Source organism: Nyctereutes procyonoides, unplaced genomic scaffold (assembly GCF_905146905.1).
Source record: "Nyctereutes procyonoides isolate TBG_1078 unplaced genomic scaffold, NYPRO_anot_genome, whole genome shotgun sequence".
Lineage (NCBI taxonomy): Eukaryota > Metazoa > Chordata > Mammalia > Carnivora > Canidae > Nyctereutes > Nyctereutes procyonoides.
Genome location: NW_026575141.1, coordinates 18115601 through 18143479, shown reverse-complemented (window position 1 = coordinate 18143479; position 27879 = coordinate 18115601). Strand labels below are relative to the sequence as shown.

The 27879-nt window shown below is 36.0% G+C and overlaps 1 protein-coding gene across 6 annotated transcripts in view; it reads right to left on the bottom strand.

Moving 5' to 3' along the window:
- Positions 1–27879, bottom strand: part of PPP1R9A (protein phosphatase 1 regulatory subunit 9A) — a 314579-nt gene that overhangs the window by 75036 nt on the left and 211664 nt on the right. For 4 of the 6 annotated variants that reach the window (XM_055307551.1, XM_055307552.1, XM_055307553.1 and 1 more), the window contains exons 7-8: positions 26228–26363; positions 822–977 (exon numbers count right to left, since the gene is read on the bottom strand). In XM_055307551.1, the coding sequence (XP_055163526.1) occupies positions 822–977; positions 26228–26363 (292 nt within the window). Of the gene's footprint in view, positions 1–821; positions 978–21282; positions 21349–22353; positions 22417–26227; positions 26364–27879 lie in introns of all 6 variants that reach the window. The other 2 variants (XM_055307549.1, XM_055307550.1) reach the window with 2 other exon arrangements.

The window sequence follows — 27879 nt, the reverse complement described above, 5'->3', positions numbered from 1 at the left end:
ACTCTTGGTCGCTTTTCTAACAGTGGCTACCTCGGAGACTGACTTCTTCAGATCCCTGCCTGGGTTTGGCTGAGTGGAGGCATTCGCAGGAGGAGAGAAGGGGCTTGAGTGTGTGTATCCTCCTTGTCCCCAAGACGTAGTTTTTAGCAGTGGCTGCATCTAATAAAGATCCTGTTCTTGGGAAAAAAACAAAACAAAACAAAAAAAAAAGGACTCTCTTTTCCTCTTTACCCATGAAAGCCTTCTTTTGGGAGGAAGTTGGATGAAGTTCCTGCTGTTGCCAATCCCCGTGCACCTCACCACCCCTGAGTGGTTCTATTAACTCTGCTCAGAGTTCATTCATTAAGCTTTAATTTCCTCAATTAAACTACTTAGGTATGTCAGTTGATTCCTTTGGGGATCTTGTCTATTTTAGGAGAAGAAAAAAAAAACCCTTTCAAAGACATTGCTGCCTTAGAGGAGAGACACTATCATCAAGTCCTCAAAATTCTATAAAACTGAAAAACAAAACAAAACAAAACAAAAAACCAGAACCTTAACTTATCATGAAAACTGCACATTTCAGCTACAGCTTGAAAATATATGACTAGACAAGTCATAAGCTATCCCTGTAACAAATAGTAAGTATTTAAAAATTAAGGACTGTGGAATGGGATCTACTTAAATTTCACCTTGAAAGTCCATGAGACTCCAGACAATTTGATATCAAAAGGCTTTCTTTAGAAAACTGGTCCTTCTCAATACATTCTTTTCAAACTAAATGTGTACTTAACAATGAAATGGAAAGGTATTGAGAAATATTTTGGAGATCTGCAACTTACCTCCTTGAACTTGTGACTGAGCTTGCTTGTGTCTAGGTCTGAGGGGGAAAACATGTCCTCATTCTCAGGCAGCTCAAACACCTCAATGGCCATGTCGCTGCCAGGAAGAACAGGTCCCACCTCGTCCTCCTCTTCATCTGTGGCATATTCTCCTGTCTGAAAGGAAGGGCATTTCAGAAATCCAGCTGTCCTCACCCCAGGTAGAAGTGAGTTACTTGAAAATATTTTATGAAAGAGAAATAAAACATGTCACCAAATGGTGAAGTGTGAGTAGGCTTTGAAGTCAAGCATGCCTCATGCAGCCAAGGTTATAAGCGAATGTTAGTTCAAAGATCCAAAGTGACATGTCTATGCCGTATATCAGTGCATTCCTAAAAATCTAACAGGATCAGTAGTATTTTCACAAGAACAACAAACATTGTTTTCAGTCTAAGTATGTGATGGTTTTACGAAATAGGATTATAGGGATCCCTGGGTGGCGCAGCGGTTTGGCGCCTGCCTTTGGCCCAGGGCGCGATCCTGGAGACCCGGGATCGAATCCCACATCGGGCTTCCGGTGCATGGAGCCTGCTTCTCCCTCTGCCTGTGTCTCTGCCTCTCTCTCTCTCTGTGACTATCATAAATAAATAAAAAAAATTAAAAAAAATTCCCTAAAAAAAAAAGAAATAGGATTATATTGCTAAGGGAAATAGGTAATTCCTATAAATTCCCACCACTGTATGAATAAGTCACCCATTACTGAAAGCAGGGAAGATCCAAAGATACAGAGAGTTCGAAAAGACTCTAAAGAAGACTTACACGAAGGTTTTGTAGATGTAACTCTCCTAAATTTTAGAGTGCAATCAGCTCTCTTTTGTTTGTTGACTAATGTGTTGGTTAACTAGGGACCTGAAGATTTCCAGCTTACAGCCCACAGAGGTGTATTGCTTTGCCTGCACAAGATTTTGATAAATCTTAGTATTTCTCCAATGTTAAAGAAAAAAATCCACCGGACATTCTGGATTTCCAGTTTTTCTTGAGAAAGCCAAAGACATGAAAACAACCAGGCCAGTCAGCAGTGGTTGCATCTTTTGGATGGGTCACACGCCTTCAGAAACCCCACAACTTTTACAACTCCATATTGTTCTATGCTGTTAGCTTCACTCCTTCGCAGTACCCATGGGTCCCTGAAGGTGCATGAGTCCATGGCCCCTGGGATAAATATTCCTCCATACGACTAACCTCCTTAACATTATTAGAAAGTGGATCCTCTCCTGGCAGCACTAGGCTATGAGGCTCTAATTCAAAATAATTGTTTGAAATATATACCTTCCGATATAATTTAAAGATAAATCACTGATTCACAGGGTCAAAAAACAAAGTTCATTTAATGTGTCCCTGTTCTTTGAGGTACTATTATATATGATATATAAGACAGACAGGAATTCATATTCACTTTAAAAACACTTTCATACAGTGTGTGGAGTGATCTATTCCTTTGATTACATAGGCTTAGCATCTGCTGTTTTTTCTTTTCGTTCTGTACTATATTCTTCTTGCTAACTGAAATCCTATTTCTTTTACTGTTTTGCACGTGAAGAAAATCTGGTCATTAACCTCAATGTAATAATTCCTAGTGCCAGAAAGACCATTATTAAGTTGCCATTCTGATTTCTCCTTTTCAAGTGAAATTATTCTGGATTTCTCCTAGGTCTCATTCTCTGTCATTATCTTTGTGCTTCTGCTTGAACTTCTCTCTCCAAGTCCTCCACACTTGTTTTAAATTGTGGAGCCCAGAAGTAGGCACGATTTCCAGTAGGGAATCTGAAGGCCGTTGGCCAGGATGAAGAAACTGCCTCAGCATCCTTCAGACACTGCTTACTGACATGAAGGCCATTATCATGAAGACCTTGATTTTGGTGGCATTTGTATCTAGAAGTAAGCTCAGTGTATCTCTGTGTGAAATAGCACTGCAGTACTCGGAACCCCTCCCTGGACTCTTTAGAAACCAGTCTGAAAATGTGTAAACTCTAAACATGCTTCCAAGTGTCTCTGGCACGGTGAGGAGAAGGTAGCTGAGCAGTGAGGGCTGATGATTCTAGGTAGTTTCCACTTGTCGGTATGATTAGATCCTATAAATCATAGAAGAACCCTAATTCCAGATTTGGTATAACTTTTTGTGAAATTCTGTAAGTGAACTCACCTCCTATTTACATATATTTTTAGAACCAATAGTTACTTTGTAAATCCCAGTGGTGTTAATTAATAGAAATGCAGTAAGGCTGGTTAGGTATGCAATCTTGATACCTTGCTGAAAGTTTTCGTTTAAAGATATTAAACTGGGTGCTTGCTTTTAATCCTAATTACAACTAACAGCAAAGCCACATCTTCATTATAAAGGCCCAAACCAGGTATATAATAAAATTTACTTCTACATCATAAATTTGATGAATTTCCTGAATGACCCCATAAAATCTTAAGCTACATTTAAGTCTGATGACAATGTGGTGCATTTTAAACATAACATTGAAATGAACAATTTGATTTCCCTTTCCCAGCTTGAAAATAGGCAATTCTTCACTACGTGTAAGGGAATGAATATAAACATGTGCCTAGAATAGGTCCTGACATATAACAGGATCATAGCAAATATTTTTTAAAAACTATATCCAAGAATGCTTATGGCACTTGCTTGGCAATATCTATAAGCTCCCAAGGAAGTTTTCGATAATATATGTATATTTTTTAAAATGAACTGCAAAGGCATTTGTTAAGGAGGCAGTATTTTTTATTTTTTTTTAATATTTCTTACAGTGAATAACAGGATTAGGGTGTATACAATATATGTACAGTATATGTAGTTCTTCTCTTAGTTCTGGCTTTGTCATTCATTTTAGTTATCAAAATTACACTCATCAATATAAGTCATTAATAATTCTTGGTCTTGATTCAGTTGTTTTGTTTTTGTTTTTTTTTACTTTACCAATCTCCTCTCCTCAATAACCAAATTATCTGCAATTCTCCTGAAATTCTTTTTATCTTTCATTTCATCTCTCCACTTACTAATGTTTTTTTCTAATTAGTTTTATAAGCATACTAAGGTCAAGATATGTCTTTTAGGGTCTTGATTCTACTTAGTACTTATTAGAGGTTCTGGATAGGGTGTTTAAAAACTATCATGCCCAGGTGCCTGGGTGGCATAGTCAGTTAAGCATCAGACTCTTGGCTTTGGCTCAGGTCATGATCTCAACCCCTCAGGGTTGTGGGATTGAGCCCCAGGTCAGGCTCTGTGCTCAGCGGGGAGTCCACTTGAGATTCTCTCCCTCTGCCCCTCTCCACCATGCTTTCTGTCTTAAAAATAAACAAATATTCAATAAAAATAAAATTAAAACTATCATGCCAAGTGGAATTTAAAAAAACAAAAAAATGAACAAGGGGAATAAAGAGAGAGAGAGAGAGCAAACCAAGAAACAGACTCTTAACTACAGAGAACAAAGCAACAGTTACAGAGGGGAGATGGGCAGAAGGATGGGGGAAATAGGTGATGGAGACTAAGCATTGCACTTGTAATGAGCAATGGGTATTGTATGGAGTGCTGAATCACTATATTGTACACCTAAGCTAATATTATATGTTAACTGGAATTTAAATAAAAACTTAAAAAAACCAGGATCCCTGGATGGCGCAGCGGTTTGGCGCCTGCCTTTGGCCCAGGGCGCGATCCTGGAGACCCGGGATCAAATCCCACGTCGGGCTCCTGGTGCATGGAGCCTGCTTCTCCCTCTGCCTGTGTCTCTGCCTCTCTCTCTCTCTCTCTCTGTGACTATCATAAATAAATTAAAAAAATTAAAAAAAAGATTAAAGCTTTAAAAAAAAACTTAAAAAAAACTATCTTGCCATTCTCTCTTGCTGATCCACTCCCAACATAAACAGGCTTTATGATAAAGGATGCATTTACTACAGAACCTCATTAACATCTAGAAGCTAAAAAGTTACATTTAGTAGACTAAGAATAATGTGTTCTGATTGTCTCATCTTTACTGAAAATGGACACCACTTTTAGGGTTAATATGAAAATAAATTACATGGAATGATAGGCAGAATTTCATAAACCTCACAACTAGACTGGATTGAATCTGACATTTATATAGGGAGGTGGACAATACGGCATCAAAAAGAAAGTCTCACAACAAAGTATTTACTTTGGCATCCATTTCCTTCTCCTTATTTCTGGCCAGATTCAGTATCTTTCAAGTAAACAGAAAAATCTTTTGTCCCAACCTGAAAATCTATTTTAATTGTTCTTAGTGTAAGAACTGACAGAGATAGTAAGGGTTCCTTTTCACAACTCATCTACCTTCTTGATTAATATCTTAGACTTTTTTTTTTTTGCTTACCCAAGGGTGCAAAAAAATGAACAGCCATTCTTTTGTAACTGTACCCAACACTGCAACACTGTGTTTCTTGAAGACTGTGTGATATAGGTATTACTATTCCATTGTACTTAGAGGAAACTGAGACTCAAAGACTTTACCCAACATCAGACAATTAGTTATGTTGTTGGAGCTAACATATTCCGAAGCTCATTCTCTTTCTTCTATGCTACGCTGCTTGCAGTCTACAGAAAGTAAAGCTTTACAGGATAAAAAAATGGGAATACATTCCTTTCATATTTCCCTAACCAAAAATGCTGGTGGGTAATCTTGTTGAGTTGAAATTCACCTCCCACATCCTTGAACATTTTCATTCAATTCACTCTGAAGATTTGCACCTGTCTCTAGAGAGCTGCAAAGTTCTTGCCCTCTTTTTTTCTCTCATAAGGTGCTTACCCTGGGCAAGTGCATAGAAGTCTCCTTCAAAAGATTTGGCTTACGGGTCTGCTGACTGATGTTTCATGCACTCTTTCTCATATAAACCAGAACCATAGCATACAGTCTATAGAATTGCTGCAGTCTTAAAATGGATGGAAAAGATACTTGCAAAGCAAAATGAGTACAAAATTCCTCTAGACGTTTATGGTTGGTCTCTTTTATGTTTCCTTTGCACATCTAATTTTCTTAAGCTACCAATCTTTACTTTACTGACTCTTTCCAAACCATTTCATCTCCTTTTCATGGACACAACTTATTTCATACTCATATTATATTAGAGCACTTAGTATTTTATTAAAATACATGATTACAACAATAATTAGGTATTCTGCCTCTTAGTAAATATCTAACTTTTGACTGGTAGGAGCAAAAGCATATAGACATTTTTGAGCTTTGAGCACTCAGGAGAGCTGAAGATCTAATTTTAGGTTTTATGGAAGGGATGGGACATTATCTGTTATATTGATGAGGTGGTTCATCAGAGACCAAGTAAACAATCATGATTTTGAAGCCTATAGCTTCCAGATTTAAGTTTCAATTTCCTCATCTATAAAGTGAAGATAAAAATAGCTCCTTAGTATATATAATAAAGTTGTCATGAGATTAAGTTAGATGGAGTCTGTAATGTGTTGAATACAAGGTATGGCACATGGCAGGCATTCAAAACAAGCAATCGCTGCCGCTGCTGGTCGTGGTGCTAATCCCACAACAGCAACATACACTAAAGCATCTCCAAAATTGAATCTCATAACCAGACATTTGCTAAATTTTGGTCTCATAAATGTAATGTCCTAGAAGCCCCACCACATGAATCTTTTATAAGCAAACCGGTCATTTCTGAAGTAAAATTTTTCTTTTCCCTAAACCTGCTCCTCTTCTTATATTCCCAGTTTTGGAGGCATCAGCCCAAGACCAAGAAAACTTTCAGGCCTCTGTTGTCTTCACTTACTGGGCCCCATCCTGCCCCAGTAATCCAAGATGAAGATCCATCTACTCAGCTCATTCTATGAAGTTGCTGCCCAAAGACTCTTTTAATCCATTCCTTTATGTTTCTGCTATATCCTTATGTCACTCATAAAACTTGGCTGTTTGATATCTGCCTCCTATCAACCACTTTCAACCATAAACTCCTTGAAAGTGCCAGGTATGATTTATATCTATAATCCCAGTGTGGCTAGCACACTGCTTGGCATATAGTAGGCACTAAACAAATGTTTGCTGAATAAATTAATACAGTTTTGGCCACATCTGCACAGCACAGCAGAGCCCTGATTTTACTGTTAATTCTCAGCTTTCAAATAAGAAATATAGTGAAGCACAGCTGCAGCTGGAGCCCAAATGACCCTTTTGGGGATTTTCTCTTGTTGTTAGGTTCAACCATTAGCAGTAATTTCTGCTGTAGCAATGTTTGCTCTGGTAAATTCCGGGAAACTAAATGGTGCTAATCATAAAAATAGCCTTGATTATGCAGTTTTTGTTGGAATTTGTTTACTGGATTTGAATTTGGTTATATATATTTTCAGACTCAGTTCTGTTAGAGAATAGAAGAGAGTTGCTTTTTCTCTGGAGGAGAAAGACCTCAAACTAACACTTTAATATTTAAAATTCCTAAATCTGTGCCAGCCATCCAGATGGCTTTCAGCAAAAGCATCCCCTTCTCTGCAAAGGCATCTCTCTTTCATTTTCTGTCAGTTGACTCTGTGTGTCCTCTTTTGTAATGTTAGGCCACTTAGTCTCTTTGCTCATCTATAGAATGGGAATAACAGCATCTTATTCCTAAGGTTGTTGGGAGAATTTCCAGTAGGGAGATCTTCAAAGTATTCATCACAGTGCTTAGAATATGATAAAAGACTAGATGACTTGATGACTATGATAATTTTCACTATCCCTGGCTTCTCCAGGGCAACACCAGCAAAAAAAGCATGGGTTTTGGTGACAGAGAGACCAGGCCCCAGAAAAGAAAAAACAATTTCACAGTTGCACAAGAGCAGGCAAACCATTTAGCTTACATCTTTTGTGCTCCTTTCTTCTATAAAATGGCCCCAAAGATACCAATCTCATAGTACATTGAGAGGATTTAAAGAGATAAAGTATGTAAAACATCCACATGATGCCTGGACCAAGATATATACTCATTTCTCAAACCATTCAAAATTTTCTTGCCAATAATCTTTGTTCTAAGAATGTTTTCTGATATTTCACTTCATTCTACGGTCTAGCTACTAGAGCAAGAAACATCTACCATCTATACCTATGTTACTGACATAGCCTTCCATGTTCCCTGCTTTCAAGCATCCAGTTCCTCAGATAATTGGTACTATCACTGGCAAATTATTTTTCCTAAAATTCCAACTAGATAGATTGAAGATGTGTCTATAAATTTTTTTCTAACAACTCAAACTCATCTTTTCATGTCTTAAAATTTTCTAGCACTTGTGGTAGACAGTTGATAAATTAGCCTTGTATTTTAATGCCTCCATTAGTCTTTTTTCTTCACCCCTTCTTTTTAGAAAGTATACTCCTGAAAAGCAGGGACTCTGTTTCCCACTATGGTAGGCAAGCTCTAAAATGACCCCTAAGGATCCTTCTTCCTGGGTAATCTATACTTTTCTATAATCCATTTCCCTTTGGATGTGGGCTGGACCTAGTGACTCACTTCTAACAACGAGAATACAACAAAAGTGATGGGATGTCTGTTCTGGGATTAGTTTACAAAAAGACTATGGCTTGCATCTCTTTTGTCCTCTTAGCATGTCTCTACCAAGATACCTACATCATACTGAACTGATGTTTCTGGCCAACAGTCAGCAAGGACCTGAGGCATGCTAACAGTCACATGAGGAGCTTGGAAGTGTATCTTCCGTGTCCTGCCAACAGCTGCAAATGAATTGGAAGCAGATCTTCCCCCAGTTGAGCACTCAGATGACTGTAGCTCTGGCGGACACCTTATTTGCAGCAATGGGACAAATCTTGAGTCAGAGACATCCAGTTAAATGGACCCAGACAGAGATACTGTAATGTATAAATGTTTCTTATTTTAAGTTGCTACATTGTGGTGGTAATTTGTTATGGAGCAGATCTTCCCCCAGTTGAGCACTCAGATGACTGTAGCTCTGGCGGACACCTTATTTGCAGCAATGGGACAAATCTTGAGTCAGAGGCATCCAGTTAAATGGACCCAGACAGAGATACTGTAATGTATAAATGTTTCTTATTTTAAGTTGCTACATTGTGGTGGTAATTTGTTATGGAGCAACAGAAAGGGGGAACTGCCATAACAAACACAGAAAAATGAGGAAGTGGCTTTGGAAATAGGCAGTGAAGGACGGCTGGGAGGATTCTGAAGAGTATGTTAAAGCAGGCCTAAATAGCCTTGAACACATTGTAAGTGGAAATCCGGAGTTGGGGGGGGGGGGCTGAGTTCTTGTGTAGTGCCAGAAAACTCAGCAATATTATCACCATTTATAAGGAGAAAGTTGGAAACATTCCTAGTGAATGGAGTGATCTAGCTAAGTAGGTTTCCAAACAACTGGTGAAGGTGCTGCCTGATTTCTTCTTGCTGCTAATGGTAAAAATGTGACCAAAGAGAGAAATTGAAAGGACCATTAAACAGAAAGGAACTAAGACTTGATGGTTTTGAACATCTTGATTCTAAAAATAAGAAATAGTTTCCAAACAAAGTTCAAAGCCAGGGTACTGCCAGGAGAATAGGTCTAAAAATGAAGCAGAAGGTGGAACTAACATCTTTTGTTAAGAATTCTGAACTTAGGTATGGAGGTTCCTCAAAAAATTAAAACCAGAAATTCCATTCCTGCGTATTTACCCAAAAAATAAGAAAACACTAATTAAAAATGATATATGCACCCCTATGTTTACTGCAGCATTATTTACAATAGTCAAGATATGGAGCAACTTGTGTCCATTAATAGATGAATAGATAAATAAGTTGTTATATATATATATAATGAAATATATATATAAAATGAAATATTACTCATTCATAAAAAAGAATGAGGTCTTGCCATTTGAGACAACATGAATGGACCTAGGGGATATTATGTTAAATGAAATCTGTCAGAGAAAGACAAGTACCATATAATTTCACTTATATGTAGAGTCCAAGAGACAAAAGTGATGAGAAAACAAACAAGCAGAAACAGATCCATTAAAAACAAATAACTGATGATTGCCAGAGTGAGGGAGGTAGGGAGATGGGCAAAATAGGTAAATGAGAGTAGAAAACATAGCTTTCAGTTATGGAATGAATAAATCACAGGAATAAAAGGTAAAGAATAAGGAATATAGTCATTGGTACTGTAATAATGTTGTATGGTGGCAGATGGTGGTTACACTTGTGGTGAGCATAGCAATATGTATAAACTTGTCATATCACTGTGTCATACAACTGAAACTAATGCAGCATTGTGTGCCAACTATATTCAAATAAAAAAGAGAACTGAGAAATAGTTACATGTACTATAATCTATAATATTCAATTACTGAAGCAATTTTCAATTACAATTTCTTAAATTTTAGGAATTTAAGGAATTCTAGGAATTCCTTAGGAATATCTCAACCTCTATAATCCTTCCCCATTCCAACTATTTTACTGTATTGAATTTGTTGGTGAGTATTCAAATAGCAAGTATTTTTTTAAAAGATAGTTTCATTTTCTTTCTTCCTTAGAAAAAAGTCTCTTAAAATAGTTGTTTCTAACTATAATTACATTGAGAAACATGAACCATAAACCCCCAAAAAAGGAATTCTAAACTGAAGGAACTCATATTTTTTTTTATAATGGGTAATAAGCAAGTCTGTTATGTGCCCTATAGAGAGACACTCCTCTATTTTCCAAGACTGTTCATTATACAAACATCATTAAAAAGGTAATCTGAAAGAAAGGCATGAGTGCCTCTTGTAGAGAAGTCAGAGACCTACAGAGGAACTGTCTCCCAATGATATCTGCCCTTGTTTCTATACCATTTTGGCTTCTGGTGAATTTTCCTATTAGTACGACTTTCCCTCGTCAGTGTGACTTCAGTGCTAGGACCAAGTCTATTTCATATAATTACGACTATTAAATGAACTCCAAGCAACAGAATGAGTAACTTGCAGTAACTGAGATCAACCATATTCCCCAGGCTTTCAGATGTGACTGGCTAAATAAATCCCGTAAACCATCAGGTCTACCTTAGAAATTCAGGTAGCTTTCTCCTCAAGTTTATTTATTCCAGTTGGCCTAAGGATTAATTCAGATATGGCAAGAATCAGGGATTGCACAGGCTTGGTGTTGGCCCACAAGAAGAATATCTATGATTCAGACAATTCTATCACCTATAACAACCCTGGCCGGTGAGTTGAGGTTGATCTGAATGCCTTCCAGGACTGGTGTCCCTGATCACATCAATCTAAAGTCAGGAACAAATTTTGTACCACCTTATCCAATTAAATGAGTCCAACCCTAAGAATAATTGCCTGCACAATGCATATAAAAAATAAGTCAACTATCACTTAGGAAAGCAATTGACCAAGTAATTGATGAGTAATGATGACCAAACAGTTAAGTCACTTACATCAGCTTAAGAGTCAGTAACAAGGTTCATCAAGAGGGATACTGCTCAGACCTATAGGAATGGCCTTGAGTTATGCCCAGTGAGCAAGGTGACGACGTCATTTTTGCATCTGTATAGCTGGTGCTGAGTTTGGAAAGCCTAGTAGCTTTGGATAGCTTAGCTGATGCATCAGTGAATCAAGCCCGGGCATTTAAGGAAACCTTTATGAATTGAAAGTCTCACTGAGCCAGTGGCCTTGTTTCAAGAGGTAGAATATCAGATAAAGTTTTCACAAAATGGAAAGCTGCTACTTGTTCATGTAAATCTAAGATGCTGCTACTGGGCCAGGTTGGTAGTAGCTTTCTTATAGTTACCATTTCCATTTGACAAGCAAGGTTTGTTGGGCCCTTTTAACCTTATTGGTCTGTGAGTTCAAGTTGACCCATCTCAAACTGAGAATATTAGACCACAGAGTCATAAAGCTTCCACTGGTCATTCAGTTTAAGTTCCATTAAGAACTTAGTAGAAAGTTAATAGCTGCCTTTCTTCCTTTTTTGGTTGCTGCATCAGACATGCAGTTATGTTATGTTGGGAAATGGCCCAAGCAGTCTGGCAGCCATTATGTGTTTAGATAAGCTGTGATTTCTCCTTCTTTTTCTAGGATTCTATATTGTTTCTGCTGACCCACATGGGAGAAACAGGGAAAGTGTTTTCTTTCTCGTCCTACTATTACTGTCCTAACATGTGGCAATCCCTGAATGACAGATTCTCTACTGGCACTAATGCAACAAAGAAGGGCAGGTGTATATCATCACATCAATAACATTACACATCGAGCAGTGAAGCCATAACAGTATTATGTTGCATCTGCCCAAACGTTCCTTCCAAAAGGCCATTTTGCTTTCCTTCTCACTGTGAACCCTGCCCAAACCACATCAGTAGAATGTGGGCATCTTTCCTCACTACGTGACCAGGTGACATGGTGATTTGTGAGCCAGTATCCATACAACCATGAAGTTGAGTGCCTCCCCTCCCAAAGTTCCCCAGTGTACTTAAGGGGTTCTTACAGTATCTTGTCTCTCTGGAGGACAAAGGAGATCTCATCCTGACCCCTAGTCACCTTCCTCCTCATAGCAGCTGAGTTCAGAGTAGAGAGAGGAGGCCTCAAGGGGTGTAGAGGCAGAAGGCAGCCTTGTACCAGTAACAAAGTGCATTTATTTTCAGTTTTGAGAAGTGCAGTGGTTATCTGTGTTTTAATCAAACTTCAAGTATCTACCACCTAAGGCACTATATATAAGGTGTTGTCATTACTGACACAACCAAGTTAGCTTTGGAGAGTCTTTGACCCAGCAGCCACTGGCTTGACTCCCACAACAGGAACTGATTAGAACATAAACAGGAACTGATTAGAACATAAAGGATGGGGAAGTTTTCCAAGATGGTAAGGCTAACTGTAGCAATTTAGCTAGACTGATGTAGGACACTTTCTCATTCTCTAGCAGGGTACTTTCATTGGCACTGTAGTACCATTGCATTGGTACTTTCATTGGCACCCTACTACTCATCAATGGTTTCCCACAGGAGTCTGTCTATCTCAAAGGACTCTCGCTGACAGGGCCGATATTCCTTTGTAGCAGACAAGACACACCACAAAAAACTTTCTGATGTTTTGCTGTCTGAATGACTACAGCATGATAAACTGTAGGAGAGGTTGAGTCGAAGACCATCCAACGGTTGCTATTTCTCTAAAACTAGCATTATATCCCTTGGCGATAACTAGCATTATCTCCACAGTAAACTCACTAAAGTTCCGCCAGGCTTCTGATTATGCCAATTACAAATTCCTTCCCTTCAAGGCAGGTGCCAGTGTGTTTCTCTATGACTGTGACAAGGTCAGAACATTCTTTTAACCCAGAATGGGTCTTTGTACTAGTTGATTTAAGCTATCATATCTTTGTGTTGATTCCCTAAACTCCAATTTCCAAAGAGTGATGAGAAGAGGGCCAGGTGATACCTGCACAAGCAGGCCTGTCCAGAGGGGACACAAGAGCTTAGGTAACCTGCATCTTTTATAGCAGGTAACATTACCACCTTTGCTCCAGAGGGGAAGACTATCTTTATCTTCCAAGACTGTTCACTACACAAACATCTTGTAGCCCAGAACAAAGGGCAGCCAGTGCCTCAGAAATCTGAGATCCTCTTGGAGAACTGTTTCCTAATTATTTTTAATAGGGAAAAAGTCTAGCAATTCAGCTGATTTTTAAAGTCCCTGCAATATTTTTCAAATTACCTTTTCAAAGACTGTCCAAATAGTATTCCTTTCCACATATTTTGCCTGCAGGTAAACCGGTCTTTCTATTTCATGAACACACCAATATTGACCCACATCTAGGTTACAGAAAACAAACAAATAAACACAACAAAAAATGCTTGCAAAAAAAAATCAAAACCCCAAATCTAAATTCATACTTTTATTTTGTATGTCCTTAGTTGTGATGATGCTTTCACACTCTGGTTATTTGGCCTTTTGATGGATTGCCCTGAAAATGCTTTAAATTCTTTACCATATATATTTATTGTTTCCAAAACAGAATAGCAAGCTTCTTGGAAGTAGGAACTACATTTTCCCATGACTCAATATTCCTAATTCAATTCCTCTTAACAAATGCTACCTACTCACTAGGACATAAATGCCACTGTCTTTAAGTCCCTTATAAATATATTCTATATGAGAAGGGAACTAAAGATCCTTATTTTTCCCACTGAGATCCAGAACTAAACAGTCAACAGACCAAAGTAGACCTCTGTAATTCAAATGTCACACTGCAATTTCAAATTGGCAGCCTTCCTTGAGTTTCGTTCTACTTGCCAATGAAACAATGAAGCACTTATTCTGATGCCAGGAGAACTGTGGGAAGAGACTAAGAGATTTGTATTTCCCTGAATGTTTAATCTGCAGAAGAGAACAACTATAGGGGACCAAAGTGGCACATATTATTATTGTTTTAATAATTCTATAATTATACAATGAATTGAATCTTGGAAAATACGGTGTGTACATATACAAATTGACTCACATGACTGCAAAAATGCTAACAGGTCATCAGATAGAACCTGAAGTTACAGCTATAGAATTTATAGTAAACAAAAAGGTAAAACCAATATAAACATCACTGATGGTATTTCTATGGATTATCTATGAATTAATGATAAATATAAAGATAATAATAAATATATAATATAAACATAATGATAAATAAAATGATAAATTACAATTTCCTTTGAGGGAGAATAATTCTACTCCTTTCCTCGTGGCCATCTGATGGTTCACAGCAGTAATTCTTTCTTACAAAGTCTCTGCAATACCAGGACTCAAAGGTCACTTTTCCTGGCATCTTTAAGCTGAATAACTCCAGCTCTGATCATGTCTCACTCCTTCCCCAAAACTCCCCAAATCCTAGGCCTCATACAATGCATATTCTGTCTCATTAGGTCTGAGGCTGGGGGGAGAAATTTGTAACTTTAAAGAAGTACCATGAGATTGTCACATTGAGACAAGTTTGAGACATAGAGTCTGAAAGCCATTTCATCAGTCTTGGATTGTCAATTTTTTATCCATATAACTGCTAAATATAAGAACTGTACATGGCAGATTTTAACTTGTTCATTAAATATTGAGTTGACAGAAAGAGTATTTTTAAAACATATAGATACTATGCAAATAATGATATAACCAACTACCAATGAACAACCTAGTTCAAGAAAAGGAGAGTATTACGACATTTTAATAGTCCTCTGTGTGTGCGCTCCTGATTTGATTTCAGGTGGTTCCCTTTAAAATAATCTTGCTGAATTTTATTATTTTTGGTTTTACTTTAGTTCTATCATATTTATGTAGAGCAAAACAATGTATCATTTATTTGTAATGGTTTTAAGACTCATATGAGTGGAATCATATTGCTTATATACTCCTGTGCCTTTTTTGTCTTATTTATTTTTAAAGATTTTATTTATTTATTAATGACAGAGAGAGAGAGAGAGAGAGAGAGAGAGAGAGAGGCAGAAACACAGGCAGAGGTAGAAGCAGGCTCCACGCAGGGAGCCGGACATGGGACTCCATCCCAGGTCTCCAGGACCACAGCCTGGGCCGAAGGCAGCGCCAAACTGCTGGGTCACCAGGGCTGCCCAACCTTTTTTTGTTTTAAATGGGTTGTTCCTGGGATTCCACCACTTGTTGTGGGTTGCTAAAACAACTGTATATTATTCCACTCTGAATGCACTACAATAAATTTACCCATTCTCTTGTTGATAGAGACATCAGTTGTGTCAAATTTTTTTCATTTACAAGAAAAATATCACAACATGTCTTATGGCTCATGTATATAAGAGGTTTACTAACTGTTTAGTAAAGAATATAACCGTTGAGATGACTTTACTAGATCATATCAAATTGTTTTTCAAAGTAGATGGACCAATCAATATATCCTAAGAGCAGAGAATAATAGATCCTTTTACTCTACATCCTCACCAAAATTTAAAATATTCAATTCAAATCAATTCGGTAAATATCAAATGGTATTTCATTTTAGTTTTTAAGTTTCACATCCTGATTGCTAATATATTTGGGCATCTTTTCATATGTTCATCAGTCACGGAGGTTCCTCTTCTATGACATGAGCATTAAAGCCAATGGCCCTCTTTATATTCTTTTCATATTGGCTAATAGAAGTACTTTTTATATAATCCTCTTTTGGTTATTTCTTTTTCTTTTTAAAAAGATTTTATTTTATTTACTCACGAGAGACAGAGAGGCAGAGACATAGGCAGAGGGAGAAGCCTGACATGGAACTCAATTCTGGACACTGGGATCAGGACCTGAGCCAAAGGAACAGACACTCAACCACTGAGCCACCCAGGCATCCCAGTTATTTCTTTTTCAAATATTTTCTTCCAGCTTCTGGTTTGCCTTTTTGCTTTCATAAAGGTATTCTTCAGATGAACAGACGTTCTTAATTTTTAATGTAGTCGATTTTCTCAATACTATCTTTTATGGTTTTGCTTTCTTAGGTGTTTCATGTAGCAAAACCATTTCTTACACTGAGGTCATAAAGATATTTTTCTATGGTGTCTTCTAAATTTTAGAGTTCTTCTTTTTTGCATCTGAGTGCACTTGGAATGAGCTTTTGGGTACAGACTGAGATGGGGGTTGCAATTTCACCATGTTTCTTTCACTGAAAAGCCTAACATTTTTCAACTCACCTAGAATGTTATTGGTGTCACTAATCCAATTTTCATTTATATGAGGGGCTGCTTCTTGGCTTCCTGACCAAATTGTTCCTTCTTTGCTTCAGAGACTAAATTTCTACAGTTTAATAATAAGTATCTCTCTTTTAAAGCATGTGAAATGTCATAGTTATTTCTGGTGCATTGTTATTTCCTATGGATTTTAGTGATAGCTTACTGAATTCTATTTCTGAATTCTTTAGAATTATTTTTACTGAAATTGCATTGGATATGTAAATCAACTTAGAGAGAACTGACTCAATTAAACTACGGAGTCTCTAATCCATGAACAAAGTTTCTTTTCCCTTTCATATAAGTCTTCAATAACTTCAATAAAATTTTTTCCCATAAAGGTCTTGTCTATGTTTTGTTAAGCAAAATTTTGCCTTCTACCAAAGTAATTAAAATTTATAAATTATATTTTCTCTCTGTAGACACACTGAAATAGATGCTATTTTTACATTAATTATGTCTAGTAAAGTTGCCAAAATCTTATAATATTTCTAATAATTAATGTATAGGTATATTTGAGGTTTGATGACCACACTGCCTGCAATAATTTTTATTTCTTCCTTTCCGATTTATTTCTTTTACTTCTTGCCTTCCAGCATGTCAAAAACAAGTAGTGACTGATTTTCAAATATTAAACCATACTTGAATTACAGGCTAAACTCAACTTGGCTATAAAATCTCTTTTACATGTTCTTGTATATTATTTGTTAATATTTTGTATAGGGCTTTTTGTTTGTTTGTTTTGCATTGTTTTTATGAATAGGATGGGCCTATAAGTCTTCTACGGCATCAATATTTGGTTTTGGTACCAAGGTTATACTTCATCACCCCATACATCTCACACTCTCAAGGTTTTACTGCATTCCTGGTATTAGAGCTGTACCACTTTCATTTTTGTCTTCTGGAAAAAGTTACATACGACTGGAAATATTTGTTCCATTTTGGTACAACTGACAAAATAACGGGGACCTTATCGTTCTTTCCTTTTTCTTTTTCTTCTCCTGTCCCTTCTCACTTCCTCCCTGAACCTTCCTTCTGCTTTTTGTTACTCATAGTGATTTCGTTCCCTAGCTTACTTTGCAATTGTAAGCTCATTTTTCTTGAAATTTTAACTTTTACGCTTTGATTGCAGGTGAATGGCTTTGAGCACCTGAGTGGCCTAGTTAAGTGTCCGACTCTTGGTTTTAACTCAGGTTGTGATCTCAGAATCCTGAGACTGAGCTCTGCATTAGGCTCAGTGTGGAGTCTGCTTGAGTTTCTCTCTCCCTCTTTCTGCCCCTTCCATTGCACTCTTTCTCTCTCTCTCTCAAATAAATAAATCAATCTCAAAAAAAAAAAAAAAGATAAATGACATAAGAAAGGACATGCTTTTTTCTCTTGAAGTGTACCATAAATTCAGGCTGCTGTGATTACACTGTCTCAGAAAAAATTTTTTCTTCCCTTCCACCCGGCAACAAGGTCTGACAGTGGCAATTTCTCATGTGGTCTTTGGAGTGGAAGATTTATTTTCATCTTACAGAGTAGTATAGCCCATGAGACTTCAGCTTTATGATGGAGTTCTCCAATTAGACATCCCACTTTGTCTGGGCCTTGGGCTTTGTCTACTATAACTCAAAGCAATACCAATTACAGTTTCATCATAATATACAGAACACTTAGGATAAATGTAACATTATGAAAGTGAAAGAAGTCAGACATTAAAAAGTATGTACTCTATGGTTCTGTTCAAAGGATATTCTAGAATTGATAAAATTAATCTATAGTGTCAGAAAATAGATTAAATGGGGACGCCTGTGTGGCTCAGCTGTTGAGCACCTGCCTTTCACTGCCCAGGGCGTGATTCTGGAGTCCCAGGATCAGGTCCCAAATTGGGCTCCCTGCATGGAACCTGCTTCTCTCTCTGCCTGTGTCTCTGCCTCTCTCTCTCTCTCTGTGACTCTCATGAATAAATAAATAAAATCTTAAAAAAAAAAAGAAAATAGATTAAATGGTTTGGTTTGGGCTGGGAGCGACTGCAAAGTTCTGTAAGGAAACTATCTGAGGTAATGAAAATGTTCAGTACCTTGACTGTGGTGGTGGTTATTCATGAAACTGTCTACCCAAAATAATACATTTAAAATTGGTGCATTTTATTGTATGTAAGTTATCCTTCATTAATGTTAACTTTAATACCTGAATAATGGATATATAATGATAAAGAAATCAAGTTATCTACTTAAGATCTACACATTTTATTCTATGTCAACTTTATGTCAATAAGTATTTCTGTAAAGCCCCTTTTAGAACTGGAATTCCAGAAATCCATTAAGAATTTTTACCACTACCCTTATTAGTATCAATATCAGTTTAAATGGAATCCTTACCAGACCTCTAAACCTCCATAATAAGGCTGCTTTAGAACATTGGGGTCTTTGGTCAGGTCACCATTTAGTTCTTATTGCTGATGAAAATGTACTTTTATGGCTGACAGCTATTGGGCAGAAGATGGCTATCTATGCAATATTGATCTTGACATTACTTAGGCCACTTCAACTATTCTGTTTCTATGGCACGTTTATTCAGTTATGACTAAAAAGAAGTCATGTCAATATGAGTCACCAACTTCCTATTTCTAAGATCCAAAGGTTTTCAAAGAATGAAATATATATATTCACTTTTTCCTGGTTTTACATTCAGACAATTTTGGTGCAGTGTGATAGAGATTGGGTCTTCTTGCAAATTCATGTTCTCTCAAAACAATTAAGATGTGGAAGCAAAAGCCCATGGAAAGGTGCTCAATCCCAAAGTGCCAAAGGACAAGTACAGATTATTTCTCGGTCCCTACCTTCAATCTCTTGTCTTGCCATGCCTTTTACCCATGACTCTGTGCCACTCTTCTCTCAATATCTTAGATTATGTTTCTAACTAAATTTTATTCTCACTCAACTCTACTTTCCAATTCTCATCTTAGCATCCTTTGAGTGATTCAATTCAGTTCAATTTCTTGGCTTCCTCTCATCTGCCCAGTACTGTGCTCATGACAGTGTGTATTAAAAAATCAACCAGTTATTAAAACCTGTCATTGAAAAGATTACAGAGTAGTGGGGGATATTTTTGGGTAAATGATGACATAGAGAGATACACGTAGTACTATTATTGACTTCTACAGAAAAGAGTCCCTAGCTCAGCTGAGAAATTTCAAGAAGGCTTTGTAGAGAAAACACACGAAACCTAAACTGAGCCCTGAAAGTGAACAGGATTCAAGGGCATAGAGGGCAACCAAGAATGGGTTCAGGGAACAGTACTCCAAGAAGAAAAGACCAAAGGAGCAGAGGCATGGGGAAGCCAAAGGATCTCGGTAGCCCACTGGAAAGTAAAGCTGATAAGGTCCATCTTTACTGAGCTTTCTTGCTTTTTATAATTTTTTGCTAAAAAATTATATTCAACTTGTAAATGTTCTCAAAGTTGGAAAAATCCTGACATTTGTGTTTACTTCTGTGACTTCTCTCAAGTCAAACTCTGTGATGCATCATTGTAATATAGAACTGTTCTAGCGTGATTTCTAAGACATACAAAGCTATACTCTCAAAGGAATTTAATGGCCTAGGAGAATTTGGTAGAGTTTATTTAGTATTTTATACCTTACTCATGAATAAATACCATCACAATGTGGTGGTTGGAAAGAAAATAACATGAAAACACTGAAATCACTTGCATTATGATAAACAATATATAGAAAATGAGTTAAAAAAAGATGACATTATTTAGGGCAAAGGTTTCTTTTCTAACCTCTATCTTCCCTTGACACTATCCATCTTCCTGTCTGTGCTCAATATCATAAATAATAATGTTTTTATATACAAAGAATATTTCTAAGGAGGGTCCTTCAAGAATATTTCTAAGGAGGATGTCTACCACCAGAGGATAGTGTGTGTGCTTGTGTGTGTATACAGAAACAATGCTTAGGCTAGATCAAGCATGATAAACAGTCTTCAACTAAAGGTTTTCCAAACATCTTATGATTCTGGGTTTCAATGACAATGACCAGTACTGTAGATTTTGGGATCACAAACTAAAGGATGTAATTAAATTCAATGATGCTAACAATCCAGTCAAATTGGAGTCTATTAACAAGTTGTTTCAAAGGTTTTATATTTCTCTTATTCTTCGGACTCCTCTCATTACCGTAATCCAATTTCCATTTTAAATATACTTCCATTTTTAAGCTCTTCTGTTACTGGCAGCTAAAGATAGTGACAAGTATTTTATTATCTGAAGTATAATAGTTTTTAGACATTTTGCTATGTCCACCACATAAGTCACGTAAATAAGTAGTATTATAATTTAAAGATACGAGTATTTATTTTGAAAAATGAAGAACTTTGTATCAAAAGATTCTTTTCTAAAAAAAAAGTACTGGGTTTAAAAACAATGTGTACGCTATATGGTATATACATCATACAGCCTTGTTGTGGGGTATCTTTTCCTTCCCCTTTAAAATGAATCACAAAATATTTAAAGTGTTAAGGGTTAACAACATCCATGGTTAAACATTAGAAGAGTGAGTACAACTTACAGAACCTGCAACTATAGACTATGTGCTATATTTCAGAATTAAATACTATTTTCAAATGATGATTTTCCAACTATTATTCAACACACAATACATACAGCTCTAGAGTTCTTCCGAGCGCAAAGCTAGTTAATGAGACACACAGAGTATTTAATTTCACACATGAAGCAGAAAGGTGCAGATAAGCATTAATTTCCACCAAAAAAACAAACCTTAAGGAAATAGTTGTTATTGTTATTGCTGTTGCCAGACACTCCTTGCAATTCAGCCACAGTGCTCTAAAATGGTTGACAACAAAAATTAAAGATGGCTTTTCCCCATTAAAGAGAGCAGCCTAATGATAAACGGTAGAAAAAACACTGAAGTTCTGGTGCCTGCTATAACACACACGTTTGAGAACTAAGAGAATGCCTCCCACTCTTAGTTTCTCAACATTATGAACAGTATAAAGTCAATTTACATTATTAAAAGGCCATCCATAATAATTGCAATCTCTTGTTCATACAACACAAGCTGTTTCCAACCAGGAACAGCAAACACCATGAGTCAGATTTAATGTGATCCCTTTAATGCTTTTCGCTTAAAAATTATATTCTCATAAACCATTTAACACTTATGCAAACCACAGCTCCATTATATTTCTGACTCTAATTATTACATGTTAACACAAGCAATAAGAATGCATATCCATGTAGGTAGCTGCTCTAAATTGTATTCAATACTTTAAAAGATTCTAAAAACTAATGTTCTCATGATATAGTTATAATTATATTAATTTCCAGTAATGAAAAAAAATTACAAAAGTGAGATTAAATTATGTTTTAAGAGAAGGGGCCTCAGTTTCTAGAGTGATGATTAACCTTGCTAGAAACTAGTGCCTGAAGAGACTTTGAAATACCATATAATCTAGGACTTTAAAATGTAATAATTATCATATTTTAAAAGCATATTTAAAGAAGCAAGCCAAAATAATCCTATAATTTCAAAGTGCATGTAAAACAGTTTATTTTAGTGTGAAGGATTGTATGCATTTTCTAATTCAAAAAAGTGGTACAGTACCATTTCATACTTCATTTCTAGTCTGAGCCCACTGTATTTCACATTGCATAATGATCTTTGATAGAAACATATGCTCAGAATTTACACACATGACCCATGCTACACAAAGCATATACCAAAATTACAACATCCCACCACTAAAAGGTCAAACATTGATAGTTGTGGAGTATGACAGATTAAATTTGTTATTGAAAATTAAAATCTAGTTGAAAAATTTACCATACCCCCAGAATTTCGTGAGATAGTGCTGACTGTGTGAGGGGCTTATTGAAATCCTCCATCGTTACCTTCCAGATTGTTTCAAAAAAGAAAGAAAGAAAAAAAAAAAGAAATGAACAATAATTCTGTTATCCAGAAATGCAATTGCTAATTACAGATATATTCAGATCTACATTTTAAATGTTTCAATTGCTCAGATTTAATTTTTCTCTCCGTACAGGATTCTCCCCCTTATCTTTAGCCTTTGGGCAGAGCCCTTTTATCTTTTTTAAAATCACAATGTGTAACAGAGAGTAAACAGAAACAGGAATGTAAATTAAAATTCATTTGGCTGTTTGTTTATTGTAAACTCCTCTAATTTAAACATTTGAGGGGAAAAAACCAAAATGTAGACATTTGGGGGTTAAAGTTTGGGGGTTATCTATATATTTTAAATTCTATTGGAGTACACCTTACAGTTTCCTAAAGCATTAAAACAGGTATATGTAAGCATATACAATACATGATAAGGTCTTCTTAATCCTAAATATGGTTTTGATAGAGAACTACTGTACTTTTACAATTTCAGGATATATTTCTCATGTTGCAATATTTTCCCCAAAGGCAATTCAAGCAAGCAACTCCCCTCTGTCAATGTGACAAGTGCCAAGTTAGAATCAACCTTGGATGATTTGACCAAAACCAGAAGCTATCTATCCTTTAGTAGACAATACTGATCTAAGCGCTGGCTCTGGAAATTAGTTGGATGAACTCAGTTGTTCTGCATTTAATTAGAGGTTTTCCTAGCTGGCCCAGGGAATGTCACAGGGGATACTGTGAAATAAAAATGATTCTAACCTTGAAATTACAAAATGATTCCATAAATGATAAGAAAACTGAGAAGCCAAATGATTGATTACACAATTCAGGATTAATAAAGATACATAAATCAACACATTGTTCAACTACATATAAAATTAACTCAGTTATTCAAGGTCATTTACCCATTGGATAACCAATGGTTACTGGTTCTTCTCATCCTCCATTATGTCTCTTGGAGATTTTACTTTTCATTAACAGAGAGAAATAGAATAGATAAAAATAGGACATACTTAACAATTATTTGGTAGCATAGTAAAAAAACGAATTTATATCAGGTAAGTAAAGTGTTTATACAAGAGTGAATTTTCATTATTTGTGCAGCTTTCATCTCTCCTATGCACAGAATATTAACAGTTGGTTTTAGCTGAGCATGTTTTGCCAACACACAAGAAAGGGAGAGAAATACAAGTCAGAGAGGAGCATGAAAGAGAAAAAAGAAAAAGGCTCCTTGACCTTTCCAGTAAAGTGAATGTTACTTGGAATAGCAAGCATCTGATTTCTATTTCTACAACTTGAAGACAGAAGAAAAAGTTTAACCTAAAGTTTAATTTTAAAAAAATCATATACTCAATTATTTTTCCCTTTAAGCCCTATCGTCATAGGATACTTATGGATTATTTGCCTAGAATAAAATAATTCTCCAAGTATTTAATTCCCCTATTATTAGAAATACAGAATAAAGAATCATAGAACCTAAGTATTACAAGAAAGTCCATCACCCAAAACAGGAATCCTCTTTCCAACATCTCTTGTCACCCAGTTATTCTGTGTGTGCCTGAACAAAGACAGACCTATTAGTCCACTCCATTCAAGAACAGCAATGTGTTGTAAAGAGTCCCAACTTTGGAGACAGGAAGACCTTTTTCCCATTATAAATCTGCCAACTACTAGCTATATGACTAGAAAAAGCCTCGTTTGCTTCATTTCTAGAAAAAAAAAATCTCTTCTGTGTGCTGTAAAGATTACATGAAATCATGTAGGGAAATTCACCTTGCAAAGTGCCAGGCACTGAATATTTATTTACCTTTCTAGTCCTAAAAATATCTGCTCAGGTGACAATCAACTCTGCTTTCCTTATAAAAACTAGGCAAACAAAAAAATTCATATGATATACTCCTAGGTATAAAAGTTGAATAACAGAAACTCATTTTTCATTTAATTAAATTACTAAATTAGAGAAAATCTTACATCAAACAAACAAAAAGCTTTAGAGGCTTGAGTTGAAAACTTCTGGGACTGAATGTGACCAATTCCTCAAAATAATTGGAAGAAGTATGTAGTATGTAGCAGGTGATCTAAAATTTTCACTTGGAGAGCTTTAAGAACTATCTTATTTTCCCTTTTTCCTGGCTAGACTTGATGTTCTGTTTCACAACTCACAGCATATTAAAAGCTAGTGAGAATTCAGAAATTTAGTCCAGTCTCTTAAAGCCAAAGAGACTGAGGCCCACAGACTGTCAAGTTTGGCTTCCTCACTTTCCACCACTTGATGTCACCCGAACTCCCCTGAATCTCACATCCAAATTCTTTCTAGCAGAGCAAGCAGGTAAAAACCAAACCTGCAGAGAGCGATTCTAATATCCTAAAAATAGGCATGCAGCCAAAGCAAATCAGTGTCTGATAAAACACAAAACATTAGCACAGAGAACTGAAGACGAAGACGAAAATGTAAATACTTGAGGAAATTGTTTTTGATTTCTAAATCCAAGGTAACATTTTCATACCTTATGTCTCAGTATAATAAAAAAAGTACTAGTTATTTCAAATGGTTTCTGCAAGTAAAAAATTAAATCAACTAAACAGAATTCTAAGAGACTAATTCATTCACCTGAAGACTCTGTAATATTTATTCTCTGATCAAAAGTTAGTTGATGCACTATTTTTAGTTGTCTAATAAATAGAGAATAAATTACATTAAACTACAAACACATAAAAAATTAACATGTTTGGGTTAAAACATTCCAGACTAAAAATACATGAAAATATTTCAATGTCTGTTTATTAATCTTCACTATGTCCTGGCTAGAAACCAAAAACAAACAAACAAAAAAACCCAGAAAGCTCTGGAAAAAGAATATATTTAGATGAGTAGAGATTGACCATATGAAGTTGTACTGTCCTTATATCAGCTGGTATAAATAATGTATGTTTTACCTGAACATTTACTATGTTTATGGAGTATGAAATATCTGATTAAATTATTGATAGAATTTTGACATGCCAATATGAAACAGATGCATGTTTAAACATGTTTATAATAAACCATGTTGTCCCATTATATCAATGTACATTTGGCATTTACATTAGAAATAGACCAGCATCTGTATTACATTACAACACACAAGGATTCTGGAGAGCCATTTTCACTTGGGGGTTAGCTTCTACTCATTTACTTGATCTTCTGCAGAGAGCAGGATGCAAAATTATTCCAATATGTATCTACTCTATGGAATATGTGCTGGTGGAAAGCTTTGTTCTGCATTATGTTAGCACAAATCACAGTGAGCAGATCCAAAGAACTTTCTCTTCCTGGAAAAAAGAAACCTGAAAACACCCAGCAATTTTTAGTACTTTTCTATGTGTGTTTGTGTAAGTATGAGTGTGTTTTTTCAATCAGAATGTTTACTAATTTTTTTCAAAAAGCATTTACTATAGAAAATTGAGGGAGAAATTGAAAAAAATATAAAACAGAGAGAAAATCACCAAGTTCCAACAAAAAAGACACCTATTATTTGCATTTTGGTGTTTTTACTCTTTTTTGTTTCTGTGAATTTAATACTGTGGTAAAACATGACTTATTTGATCCCAAAGTCTTCACACTGTCAAGAGGATACCATTCCTTGATTCATAAGTTAATAACAGATGTAAGTAATATTTCTTTTGTGAGGTTGAATGTAGACACATTCTTCTTGAGAAACTGCAAAGAACCTATCATACTTTTACACGGTAAAGAGAGTTTTGTAAAGTAGGAACGTCATGGGAAGAAAGGTAGGAAGGACTGTTGCAAGCATGACTTACCTCGTCATCGTCGGCGTCATACTGTGCATAGTGCTGCTCCAGCAGCTCTCTCTGGCGCCTTTCTTGTTCCAGTGTTTGGCTTATCAACTGGGCAACCTCACTCACTTGTCCTGGTTTTTCTCGCCCAATAACAAATCTGTAAGAAGGTGAAAGGAGACTAATATAGTTGGATTCTCCAGCAAAAAGAGTACTAAGAAAAGTAACTAAGCTTGATAGCTCATCATGGTCCATCAAACCTCAAGAAAATAGTATCACATCTATACTCTAAATGTTATGCCTGGATGGAAGGGGAGGTTAGCTGAGCAGCTAAACAGGTTATTTTAGACATACTCTCAAGGAAAAGAAAATGAAAAAGTGAAGGATGATTTTAAAAAAATGGGGCACCTGGATGGCTCATTCGGTTAAGTATCTGGGCTCTTGATTTCAGCTCAGGTCATGACCTCAGGGACCTGAGATCAGCCCTGCTTCTGGTGAGCATAGGGCATGGAGCCTGCTTAAAGCCTCTCTCTCCCTGTACTTTTGCCACCCCCATAGCCCTCAACCCCCCACTTGTACACCGCTCTCTCTCTCAAAAAACGCTCTCTCTCTCAAAAAAAAAGTATTACTTTGGGAGAAAACAGAAAAGATGTAATCCATTCTACAGTACTTCACACATTTTTGATGCTCTACAAAGTGGAAGCAAACTCCTAATTTCCTGTACAATTGAACTTGAGAATCGTTTCCCTAATACTGTCCTCCTTACAATGCAAAAACTGCTTCAAAACTATTCTGGGGAATAGCATGCCTTAGGTGGGTAAATAAATAGAGGCATTAACTTCTGCTAAGTTACTATAACTTTGGAGAAAAGAGAAACAAATATAGGTCTTGTTTTTGTTTTTAAAAAGAAAAACTAAAATAAGGAGAGGTCATGAATTTGATTTCACTTTTGGAGAAAAAGATGGTTAGAGGAGAGATGTGGTTTCAAAAAATAAGAGACAAAAAGAAATATCTTATTATTAATTACTGCTTAAAAAAGTATAAAGTAAAAACATGGGAAGTCATTCATTTATGGCAAGCTGCAGTCACTTAATGATACATCCTCATCAATACTATGTGTCTTGCTCAACAAATTAATATTCACTTCTTAACATCTTTTCACACTAATACGTGGTTTTATTTCTCTAAAAATACGAGTGGCAAAAATTATTTAGTTTCTATGTGTCATTTAATTTCGTTATTTTGGATGTCACTCTTTGTTTAATCTTGTTTCTATACTTAACTGATGTTTTTTCTCTGATTATAATGTATTGTTGTATTAGATTATAAGTTTAAATGAAATATACCACCACTCTCTGTACAAAATCACTGAAAGTCAAAAATTTTATACTTACGTGCTAGTAATTAATTGTCTCTGTAGCAATATTTTTATGTAGTTCCAAACAGGACTTTGTACTTATGCTTGGATGTTCATTTATCATTTATTTTCCTCTGGGAATCAAGTATAAGTAGAATTTGCAAATTCTGTAATTTTCATCCTTATTCAGGTATAATTTACACATAATAAAGTATATCTATTTTAATCGCACAGTTTGATAAGTTTCACAAAGGTAACCTGTAATCACTTCAATAAAGATACAGAACATTTTCATCAACCTAAAATATACAATTTCCCT